The 12752-nt window shown below is 36.9% G+C and overlaps 1 protein-coding gene across 2 annotated transcripts in view; it reads right to left on the bottom strand.

Moving 5' to 3' along the window:
- LOC121374862 overlaps window positions 1–12392 on the bottom strand; it is a 38918-nt gene extending 26526 nt beyond the window's left edge. For both annotated transcript variants that reach the window (XM_041501969.1, XM_041501970.1), the window contains exon 1: window positions 11619–12392. In XM_041501969.1, coding sequence (XP_041357903.1) covers window positions 11619–11703 — 85 coding nt within the window. In that variant the 5' untranslated portion in view covers window positions 11704–12392. The remainder of the gene's footprint in view (window positions 1–11618) is intronic.
- Between the last annotated feature and the right edge of the window lie 360 nt (window positions 12393–12752).

The following is a 12752-nucleotide window of genomic DNA, read 5'->3' as shown; positions in this document are numbered from 1 at the left end:
CAAGCTGACGAATCCGAACCTATAAATCTCGATACAGTATCTTCAGTTCGCAGTTGCTTGCTTTGTTTCTCAAACACACAGACATGTAATGCCTTTTTTATTGATTTTTTCTAAACAATTGTCTATAAAAAAAATAGTAGAAAAAAGATGAATAGAAGTAAAATTCTATTTCTGTTCAAACATTGACTGTTTTTGTTTAATATGTTTGTGACAGATCAACATTCAGTGCCTGCAGGTAACTGTTTTTAAAACCAGACAGAGTTATGTGTTCTGATAGAACTGGTTCGATTATTTCACTTTTAAGATAAAGACATTACCCAACATAAACATTCAACTTATGTTGTTATTGACAAATGTGTCATTAACATATCCAAAATCTAAAAACAGAACGTCAAGAAAAGCTTTTTCATCCGCACTTTGTTTAATCAGCGGAAATAAAGTTTCAAATATGACAGAAAAACAAACCTATTCCACCCATTTTTAGCAACATGCATTTTCACACAACAAAACACGACATTTAACTAATAAATTATGGAACACTAGTTAAAATGAAGACACAACGAGCTGTCTACTACCAGGAATCGACCCAGCAATCTCCTGTACATTATACGAGTGTTCTTTAATTCAGCAGCAGCTAAAGAACAACCTTCGATGGGAAGGAAATGTTTTATTTAACGACGCACTCAACACATTTTATTTACGGTCATATGTAGTCGGACATATGGTTATGGACCACACATATATTGAGGGAGGAAACCTGCTGTCGCCACTTTTATATACACCATCCCATATACAGGATAGCACATACCAAGGCCTTTGATGTACCAGTCGTGGTGCACTGGCTGGAGCGAGAAATAACAGGGTACGAAGCTGAGGATCGTGGTCAAATTATTTGTTTCATCATTGTTCTGTTAAGGTGACGTCATACGATAGAGTGTCTCGAATGAGAGTAGCCACGAGAATTGTCGATTGACAAGACAAACATTACGGTTTCATCGGTTGCTATGTACTCGGTTATTGTCGATGCTACTCCTGTATGACATACTCGTATCGTGTGGCGTCGCCTTTAGTCATGCATTATCACGACTAACGAGAAATGACTTGATGTTCAAAATGATATATGTATGAGATTAAGTAATAAAGAACTTTCAAGAAATATGTGAGAGCGCACGGAAAAACTCATAATCATATATTTTCATATAACCTTTTATATGTGTGTCATCATTGTTCTGTCTGTGATTCTGGAGTACTCCAGTGCTTGTTTTTTTGAGGTAGAGAGAAGCCGCTTATAATTTTCAAAATCGCGTCAATCTTGCAAAATATTGTACTACAAGGAACTAGTTAACATAATACAATGCCGATGGTATTTAGGGTAATCATCATCATCATCATCATCATCATCAACACCATCACCATCATAATCACCACAACCGTAATCGTGATCATCATTGTCATCATCATCATCACCAACACCATCACCACCACAACCAACCAACAGCAGCAGCAGTAGCAACAGCAGCACCATCACCACTAAAATTCACCGACACGCTTATATCACAGAACAGACCAAACATTATCTTTGACAGATTGTCCGCTGTCTGTGGATTGTTTTGTGTGGTCAACATCCACGCCATGTAGACTATTCCTATTATTACAGCACCTGCTTATAAAACTTATAGAAGAGGAAACTAGGCTGTAATTTTGTAGTGTAGGATCTCAAAACCATACAAATTACATGAACTCTTTGTAAAGCCTTGTTATCGCGCAACGTGGCAATGAAGGTACGGGGGAAGGAGATATATATCTGTAATGAGTTTGTAAATATGTCACAGCGTTATCCAAATAGACTTTAGTGTTTAACTTGAACAGTTAACTAAATTATAAGCGGCTTCTCTCTATCAAAAATACAATCACTGGAGTACTCTAGAATCACAAACAGAACAATGGTGACACACATATAAAACAGTTATATGAAAACAATAACGATTTTGTAGATTTGATTTTCAATAAACATACGGACAGAGATAAAACGATTACAACAGGACCAGTGCCAAACCTTCAAGGCTATTTTTAGTCCATCATGACATACATTAAATCTCCATTGTTACAACTATACCTCCTAATAGTGACAATGCACTGGAGCGTCTGGCTCAAGTACAATGTAGTCCATTTGTAAATCATTCTCGGTGTTATAATATTCCCCTCACCCAGTACCCCATGAGAAAATACGTTAGCCATGGATCAAAGGGTGCGTACAAATGGCAACGATTAGTGTTACTATTACATTAGTATTGAAGTTTGTTAACTGTATCCGATGGGATTGGATGGTGTTGACTTCACGGGTTGTTGTTCGTCTGTGTGGTGCAACATCTTGCACTGGCGTTCTCCGTGACCATCTGGCTCCTGGTCTTATTAAATCATTCATAGAGCAGATGCATTTTTAGCATTCTTGTCGAAAACCATCTCATTATAGTATCACAGTTTGTCACGCAATGGGATTTGAAGCTCAAAATCACATTGCTTACACTAGTGTTCTTACGCACTACTACATGCTTTTGCAATGAAAGACAAAACTTTTTAAAAATCGTGCCATATTTCTTTCCGTGTTATGGTAGTTGCCTCCTCCCATGCTTCGTTACAGTCCACGTGAACAGAGAGAGAGAGAGAGAGAGAGAGAGAGAGAGAGAGAGAGAGAGAGAGAGAGAGAGAGAGAGAGAGAGAGAGCGCAATAGTGGGTTATTAATAATAACATTTGTGAACAGTGTCCATTGGGATTGATTGGTATTGACTTCATGTCATAATTCATGACTTTACTGGAACATCTGGCAGCAACATCTTGGACTTGCGTCGCCCGAGTCCATCTGGGTCGCGGTCTTATTAAATCATTCATAGAGCAGAAACATTTTCAGCATTCTTATTGAAACCCATCAGGTGTTGCATCACAACATGTCACGCAGGCTTAAACCGACCGGCATTGCTTTCATTCACAAGAAAATATTTTAATATGCAAGTTGACGACATCTGTTAGAATGAGGATTGTATTTCGTGACTCAAAAGGAGAAAACCGTTATTATAGTCAAAAATGATATTCCAAAAATTGTTGAAACAAAGTATTAATATCAAAAATGCATTCAGTGTATAAATTGGTATCTCTGCACAAGATAAAGTATTAAAATAACTACCAATACTCAAGAATTAACCTATTTTCAAAACAATAATGGCACCATGCACATATTAACTGAAACCGTCTGTTTAAAATACACAGAAATTTAGAACCAATATATATATATATATATATATATATATATATATATATATATATATATATACACATACAGAGATACATACATAGACAGAGACAGAGAGACAAGGCAGACAGATAGACTCGCATACTCCAGGATAAGTGCTTCGTAAATTATACTTTGAATTGATAATATGATCATCTACAATAGAGTCAGGGTAAGGACATAATTGCTGGAAAATATCAAATCGTAAGACGTAGGCATCGGGACTCGGGGCAGTAAGATCTGCTCTGATCACAGTAGCCTTGGGCCGACTTTGCTTTCACACATAGAAAATATATCATTATCTTGCTTGAACAGTACCTTATATGTGGCTTGTACTAACGTAAGTTAGATACGAGAATAATCCCATGTTCAAATGCACTCTCACACCATATGCAATTAAAGAAAACGATTATTTCTTCTTTCGCCTACGGGAATTTCACCAATATTGCAACAGATATATTATCTATGATTATTTCGTCTGCTGTTTCTATAGCCTCTCTCTGTTTCATTTGCACACATGCCAGGCCAATATTTGTATTTTACTTTTCTTCGGGTCAGAATTCTATTAACTTTAATGAACTTAACCAGTGAACACTTCAAAAACATATTTTGAAACTAAATTGTAATAATTTACTACTATCGGCGATTTAATTGGACTTTTTAATCCCTAGTGTGTAAATATACATGGAGTTCTATCCTTTCATTCAAACAGAATAAACAAAATCAAACTTTATTTGAACTCAGATCACATACATGATACACGAGCAAATAGCAACTACTGCATGTACAGTACATATTATTATTACACCCCTACGTAATGAATACATATTAAGTAATATCGTTAGGATTTTGAAAAACAAATAATATAATACTATTATGTATGACTTATAGCATATCCCAGCTAATACTGTACGACATCAAAACAGATCATTTGGCTTCAAGGGACATGGTTTGCCACTATAACCAGTGAACCATCACAAACGTCCCCGTAGGCCAAAAAGGAAAACACCCTGGTACACCCTTGTTTGTTATGTAACAGCTATTTAATTCCCGGGGACAGCACACAACTTTGTTAAAAGGACTTTTAAAGCTTTTTTGATGATAAGGTTAAATTCCATAATCAGTGTCAATAACAATTTCGTATTACGTTTCATGAATTCAAGCTGCGTTAAAAAGCTTTGTATGCCACTGAATTACACACGGGGTATCAGTGTGTAGACAGGATATGTGCGACTATTCAGGCCAAAGAAAAGGTGTATTAACAAAGACGAATACCTTTCCCTGGCTTCCGAAACAAGACACCGCAATGTATCAAGGGATGTGACAAATTAAGACCAAGCAATATCTAACGGTCTCCAAGCGCGACATTGTAAATATTACTCACAGAAGAGATTTAGAGATATGCAGGATATAACTCTGTTAGTCAAGGCCGTTGTCTGATATGCATTAAGGAAATTTACAATACACATGTATATAATTAAAAAATAAATTGTTTAAAGTTACAGTATTTGGAAAACTATTAACACGCATATTAAATGGAAATATTGGTTAATAGTTGCTACGAAGGTATCAATGGTGTAAGACTATTAGTTAAACATCCCCTATCGACAATAGAAAAATCACACAAAAGTCACCAACGCAACTGCATCTCCACTAGTAAAACAAATAAACACCAACTACGGTAACGACGACACACATGCAACACTGTACCAACCTCCCAACAACATTCCATCACCGTTCTCAAAACACCAAATACGGTAACGACGACACACATGCAACACTGTACCAACCTCCCAACAACATTCCATCACCGTTCTCAAAACACCAACTACGGTAACGACGACACACATGCAACACTGTACCAACCTCCCAACAACATTCCATCATCGTTCTCAAAACATAAGACAGAAAACTAACACAAGCGCTACCACCACGTCCAGCATCAAACTCAAACAGAAACAAAGCAACAACAACAACAAACAACCCACAGCCCTCCCCCCCCCCCCCCCCAAAAAAAAAAAACCCCAACAAAAAGCAAAACAAAAATATAACATAGAAACACACACACACACACACACAGACACGCACACGCACACACACACACACACATACACACACACACACTAAAATCAGGCACTATGAGAACTCTTACATGATAAACTGTATAACATCAGTTAATCTCACTGACACCTCAAGCCGTAACAGCTCATGTTTGTGTGTTTAATGTGTGTATCCGCGACACTGCTTTTCTACTGTAACGCCATTAAACCATGGACAACGCGACGAAAACTAAATAAAACAACACTTAAAAAGTCACCAAAATACATAACGTGATAGAGTCATTGTGACATAAAAAATATTATTCAACGACTAATATGCCCAAGCCTCTTAGTAAGTATTATACTCTCGACTAATTCAGTTCATTACAGTGCATTAACGTAGAATCTAGTGATCGACGTCAGATATATCAAGTAAAGACAACTTGGTTTATTGTTTAAGCAACAGCAGCAGCAGCAGCACCAGCAACATCAGCAGCAACAACATCAGCAGCACCAGCAGCTGTTACTAGATGTCATATAAAATAATTATTTTACAATAGCGTTACAGACTCTTGTTTTGGCAAGAAGCGATCTAAATGTTACGGTATTAAGCACACGCACCTCTAACTCCAAAGAATTGGGTAATGATTTGCTCAGCTGGTTACGCCAGTACTAATGTAACAGTAATTGCGACACTTGGTTTATAGTGATCAGATGGAAACGATACCAGCAACTATGCCATCTCTGGTATACCAACAGCCGGGGCATGTTCCGTCTTATGTGTTGTCATCGGGTATAAATTATATGTTGCAGTTTATAACAGACGGACCAATCCATGTAATGGTTCAAAGGTATTCTTCATTACTAATAATACTGTGGACAGGGGTTATATGAGGTCATATCACATACTGAATGTGATACTGAATGCTTTAAATTCGTGTTGTGTACGTAAACAGAAAAGATACATTCCTTTTAAAACAAAGCTGGAATCTGCCTTTGAAGTAGAGATTATTGAAGCAGTGTGGATTTTGTTTTTATTTCAAACTATGCATGACTATCACCATTTATTTGACACGTAATAGCCAATGATTTTTAACAATGTGCCGTGATGGCATTACACACACATTCTTTTCCCGTTCACGCTTACTGCTACAAGGTTACAGCGTGCTTGGTGATGTTACCACATGCAAGGTTACATATGACAGTCTTGACACAGTAGTTACACGTGCACATGACCGTATTACACTCCACAGCTGGGCATACAGAATATGTATTATACTAGCTGTCATATATATGTGAACATTTATCAAAATGTTTAGAATAACGTATTCTCATAACAGAAGTACGAGTTGTCAGTGAATGTGAGCGACAGTAATTAGAATTTAAAGTGGTAATGTCGCTTGCTAATATATTAATCTCTCTCCTACCGCAGTACAGAAATAACAATACTAGTATAGTTTCAAAAACACCGCATGCTTTGTCAAGGTTCCAAACTGTGGGTTATTGTGAAAATTGTGGATTTTCCTAAATGTTTTGTTTTGTTTTACGACACCACTAGAGAAAATTGATTTATTAATCATCGGATATTGAATGTGAAATATTTTGTAATTCTGAAATATTATAGTCATACATTTTTCCATTAACAAGGGATATTTTATATGGAACATCCCACAGGCTGAGCACATGCCACGGCCTTTGATATACCAGTCGTGGTGCACTGGCTGGGACGTGAAATAGTTTCCAAAATTATTCCATATGTTCCTAGAAGTGCCTTACAGTTAGGGGGATTTCTATGAAATTCAAATATCACAAAACGACTAATACAAAATTTATACTGTTCAGTGAAAGCAATATACAGCAATGCCAATATATATATATATAACTGAAGCATTGAGTAAAATAGTAATATTTTTCTAAGACGATTTTTCCGCTATATATTGTTTTCCAGATCCCAGAGAAACGCTCGTCCATCAAGGTTTATATTTAACAACACCAATTTTCTTTTTAAAATATGATTCCGTTCTTTGAGAAACCATCCCTTATATGTATACAAAAAAAAAAAAAAATACATAAATAAAAAAAGAGAAATAAATAAAAACAAAACAAAAACCCACAAAATATTTAACAACAAAAACACCCAAACAAAACAGAGCAAAACAACAACAAAAAACCGAAATATTTAATATGATAAGCATATACAGTGTATATAAAAACTGTTATGTGATCTACACATTGTACAGTTCAGCAGAACTCACAAAGAACTGCTAAAAACAAACCGTACGTTACAAAATAAGAATGGATTATCAATATATTTCAGTATTAAACATGTTTCCGTAAATCTACTTTAAGGTAATCAATGAAAAACGAAAACCATGTCAATGGCTTTAGTCCATTAGTACCTCTGTGAGAACCGTGGTTTCGTTTGCAAGTCACACATCAAACGACATCAGATAATACCATGTGGAGTAGATTGGAGGATATATATATACTCATATGATTAAAGCAGTTCGTATTTCAAAGATTTTATCTCGCTGACAAATTTATTGTTACCTGTTAAGACCTGAGTATTGGAACACATAATTTATTACAGATTATACGTGCAGTTTTGAGAGCTTGGGTTTTGAAGTTGTAACCTGAATGGTGTGGGTTGTTCATACATATAAAGGAAAGGAAAGGAATGCTTACTTAACAACACCCAGCACAACGATACTTTGGTTCGTTAGGGTTGTCTCTGAGCTCAGCATGTCGTGGGAGTGTTGTGGGCGGCGTTGTTTTAATAACCACATCCCAAAAGTTAAATTAAACAAGCTAAAACAATACATGTCCCCTACCAGGCCCACCAAAGTTTTGTATCTCCTATCTTAATGTGCCATAACTCTGTGCAAAATGGGTAAATCGCCATGAAAGATAAACTTGATCTGTTACAGTGTATGATCAAGTCACATACTAAATTTCAGCTGAATATCTTGAGGCATTGTTAAAAAAACTAATAAAAAACGTCCGGAAAACTATATGTGGGACAGATGGACGGACAGACAGACAAAGAGACAGAGAGACAGAGAGACAGACAGGGTCTAAAAACTGCAGCCAATCACATAACATATCTGAATGTCATACGAACAATGTATAGAGAGACGCCCCAGTTTATTTAGGTATCACAAAATGCACAAGTCCAGTGTCAAAGAAGAAACCTGACTTCGCGACACAACTAATTATTGTTCCAGTGAAACTGAACCGCCTGCGTTCAGCACTAACAAACACTATCGATTAAATTGGTTCCCGATGCGGAAATTCGGGTTGACGTGAAGTGAACCCCCCCCCCCCAACAACAACAATAAAAATATAAAAAATAAAAAACCCGACCCCAAAACAACAACAACAACATAAAAAAAAAACGTGTTCAGCTACAGCGAATGACGCTAACGTTCGCAAACTGTTTGACTGTTTTCCCTCTATGTGATCATTTTGTTTAACGTTAAATCATAACGTTTTGCTGTTTGGTCTGGCTGAACTCAACACTGACTTCAGCCAGACTAAGCAATAAAACGTCATCTAGACTGGTTTATGCGCTTTACATTAAACCGAATGACCACTTCGGGAACAAGTCAAAATAGTTCGCAAACGTTAGCGAAAAATGGATGGCTGAACGTAAGGCTGGTTTCTCCTTTCCTACACCAACCCTATATCTACTTGGCTAGGTAGTCCTTGTGGATGAGTTGTATGTCTAGGATGGCGTGTTTGAATTGTCGACGGAAAAAAACCCGCATGGAAACGAAATTATACCATTATCAATTGGGGACTAAAGCTTTATTGTAAAGTTGTTATATACAATTCTTATTGTTTGGAAGGTTGGCTAAAAACTTATATCTGAATGGGATTCAAAGCAATATTTGTTATGAAAGACCGCAAATTACTATAATGCAACAGCATGCTGGGAAGCTTTAGAAATCATCAGCATGAAATCAAGAACAGGATAAAGCTGTTATATCGCGGGCTTGCACTTGATGCATAATCATCCAGCAATAAAAATAGAAAAATAATAATAAATAAAACCAAAAAACATATAGCGTTCTGAAAGAGTGCTCCACAGGGTGATGGACACAGGAAAGAGAAACTAGCTATTTAACAGTTTCTTTACAAAGCTATTGACAGTAACCGTTCTGTTTATTTAAGCACATCGCACGGAGTAAGGGATAATGTTAGACGTATATATTTAAGGTTGTTCACTTTTAAACTAGAACGTTTTTTAATAGCCTTTCATTTTGTCTACAATAAAGTACCATACAAATCCAATTTAATAACAATAATTGCTCATTAAAATTAGTTTTTGTAGTTATTTACATTTTTTCACGTCATACATTAACGACGAGCATTCACTTCGTGGGTAGTGGTTGGTATTAAGCAACACCCACCACTACCATCCCCAAAAGTTGCCAGAATTGCACGAGATTTGCCTGGCATGAAACTCTGGAATTGGTCAAATGTCATCAGACTTGAAAAGCAGACGGCTTTATCTACTCTCCCTCACCATCACGCGTTTCATACGTCGTCCCCATCCCCATTCCGTCTCCAGCACTCACAAAACTGCTCAAAACAATTGATGTCTTTTTACTGTATAATAATTTATGTTGTTTCCAAAGCTACAGACACGTGACTTCAGAACATTTACTGCTAAACGATACGTTTGGTCAATTATTTATCATTCGATTCGCAACACTTACCATTTTAACACAAGTGAACGCTTCTTTTATTACTGTCGTTTATTCACTATAAAAATACAAGGAATAATTTTACAGTTTCGTGGGGGTTTTGGTTATTTTGTCGGAGAAATAACAAGTGTTCTTTGTTGAGTTATTAAATCCCTTGTATGTGTATAAGAAATTGATATAAGCATAAGTAACCTAAATTCAATTAGCTAGTGTATTATGAAAAAGATTAAACACTAAAAGCATTATAAATAATAGATTCTGATGAATAGATGTGATTAAAATTTTGAGAGAAAGGTAGGTACTGTTTAGGGAAACGGACAGACAGACCAAGAGACAGATACAAAAACACAGATTACCGCTTTTGTCAGAGGCTAAATGTTTTGATGTATATTTAAAATATAAATAAAGGTGATTATTTCTATATTTGAACACACATACAAAAATCAGAAAAACAGAACTAACATAATAAACAGTAGTTGCCCCTGGACCTTGCGGCTAAGAAAAAAAGATATATGTTAGATTCTGGTTGCCATAGAATCTTTTTAGAAAACTGTCTGTGACGATCATTAATATTTTGGGGATCTTAACAAAAGTGTACATTGAAATATATCGTATTTCTGTTATTGTATCTGACCACGTTTAAAGTACAAATTTAATATAAAAACAACTACATTAATGTATATAATTATTATGTAACATGTATGCATTTGAAACTCAGTTGGAGGCGGGAAGTAGCCCAGTGGTAAAGCACTCGCTTGATGCGCCGTCGGTTTGGGATCGATCCCCGTTGGTGGGCCCATTTGGGCTATTTGTCGTTACAGTCAGTGTACTACGACTAGTATATCAAAGGCCGTGATATGGGCTATCCTGTCTGTGGGATGGTAGATATAAAAGATCATTTGCTACTAATGGAAAAATGTAGCGGGTTTGCTCTCTAAGACTATATGTCAAAATTACGAGATGTTTGACATCCAATAGCCGATGATTAATAAATCAATGTGCTCTAGTGGTGTCGTTAAACAAAACAAACTTTCTTTTTGAAACTCAGTTTGTACCATTTGAACATTTATCACTTGATGTACGTTGACATTAATTAAACAGCCTTTAATATAGTGAAGATTTAAAAACTATATATTTTGTTAATAGAAGAATTATATTATTATACCTGTGTTCTAGTTCTGTTATTGCAGCTATTGATGGGTTAAACAGGGTCATACCTAAACTGTAATAACTAGTGGTATTAACAAAAGAAACTAGGGCACAGTAACATGCCATTGTGGCCCCAATCTAAAAACACCTTTAAACCAGAATTGCACTTTCCGTATATTTCTGACAGCTGCCTCTTAACTGCACCCACCGTGTGGTACACCCTGTTAAGATTGCAAACTTAATTCTATTTTGTCAAACGTAATTTTAACAACCAACGTGCATTATAACGCCAAATATTTTCATATGTATAATATTTTAGTTACTTTGAAGTTTTAATGTAATGATGATCATCAAATTAATAAAAATTCTACTTGACAAGGGACCCGAGGACATGTCATAATAAACAAAGAAAGGAAGACACAAAGCCAACTTACCCACAGCACTGACAGCAGACGACAGGAGAAAAAGGTGAAAGGTCAGACGACACAGGTAAGCAATCCATGTCGAGGACTCTGGCATCGTCGTGTGTCGAACTCGCGACCTCGAGCTTCATGTGAAACAACATGCGGCAACAGCAACCCGTCACGATTCACCAACAACCTCTTGGCCGTCCCCAACGACGCGCTACCTACAAAGAAGGAACGAACGGCATACTATTTGCTATACGACACATCTCCACTCGTCGCACGATCGTTCGCACTCCGCGCGCAGCCACACGTCTGCTAGTCAGTCACGTCTGCTCGAATCGTCTGTTTATATCGTCTGCTTTTTTAGTCCTCCAACAAGAAAGCCAAGTCCACACGCGACTTCACTTACAAACAGGCTTCCGTGACCTTATATAAAGTTAAACAGAAACCTGTTGTGGTCTGACTGTTGTGCTTCAAGTTTTGACTCACAAACTCCTCTTATGAAAGGTCGTCGAACATAATACGACGAGATCCTGTTGTACTAGTTTTCCTAGCGTACCTGCCACAATAATGAAGAGTCGGTAAACCTTCGATCGCCAGCCATTCATCAAACATTAACCGCGTCCTGACATATTTTCTCTACTGCAGTCAAAGCGACACACTACTACTTTAATAATGATCTCCGTCGGTCTGCGGTACCGATGGCAGTTACGTGACAAAGTTGTGTAAAATATTATAATACAGTACAGAAGTTGTTGAGATTTCACTACATTGGAAGTGACACACTCCCATCATCTCAAAGTACTTTTGTCTGTATTATGTGCACGGCAACACAGAGGTTGTTAGGACCAAGTCGATAATGACATAGCCATGATCATTGTCTTGTTGTAACTGTGCAAGTGACCGAATCGCTGTCGACAATCTATGTTTTTGTTAGTTTAGCAAATGCCGTTGACAGATACGCGATAGAAATAGGTGCATACCTGACAGTGCAGATTTGTAAAGGGTAGCGCAAGACCAGCAGAGCTGCATAAAAGAGAATGGAATGTGGAATTGACGTAAAGCAGTTAGTCACATTCGCTTAGAGGGTCTTCGTACTCATATGTATGGATGAATGAGTTAATGAGTTAACGAGGTACGGACGTATGGACGGACGGACAG

The sequence above is a fragment of the Gigantopelta aegis genome, chromosome 6 (genome assembly GCF_016097555.1).
Source record: "Gigantopelta aegis isolate Gae_Host chromosome 6, Gae_host_genome, whole genome shotgun sequence".
In the NCBI taxonomy this organism is placed as follows: Eukaryota; Metazoa; Mollusca; class Gastropoda; order Neomphalida; family Peltospiridae; genus Gigantopelta; species Gigantopelta aegis.
Note: the sequence above shows the minus strand (reverse complement) of the source record. Positions and strands in the feature narration are given on the sequence as shown.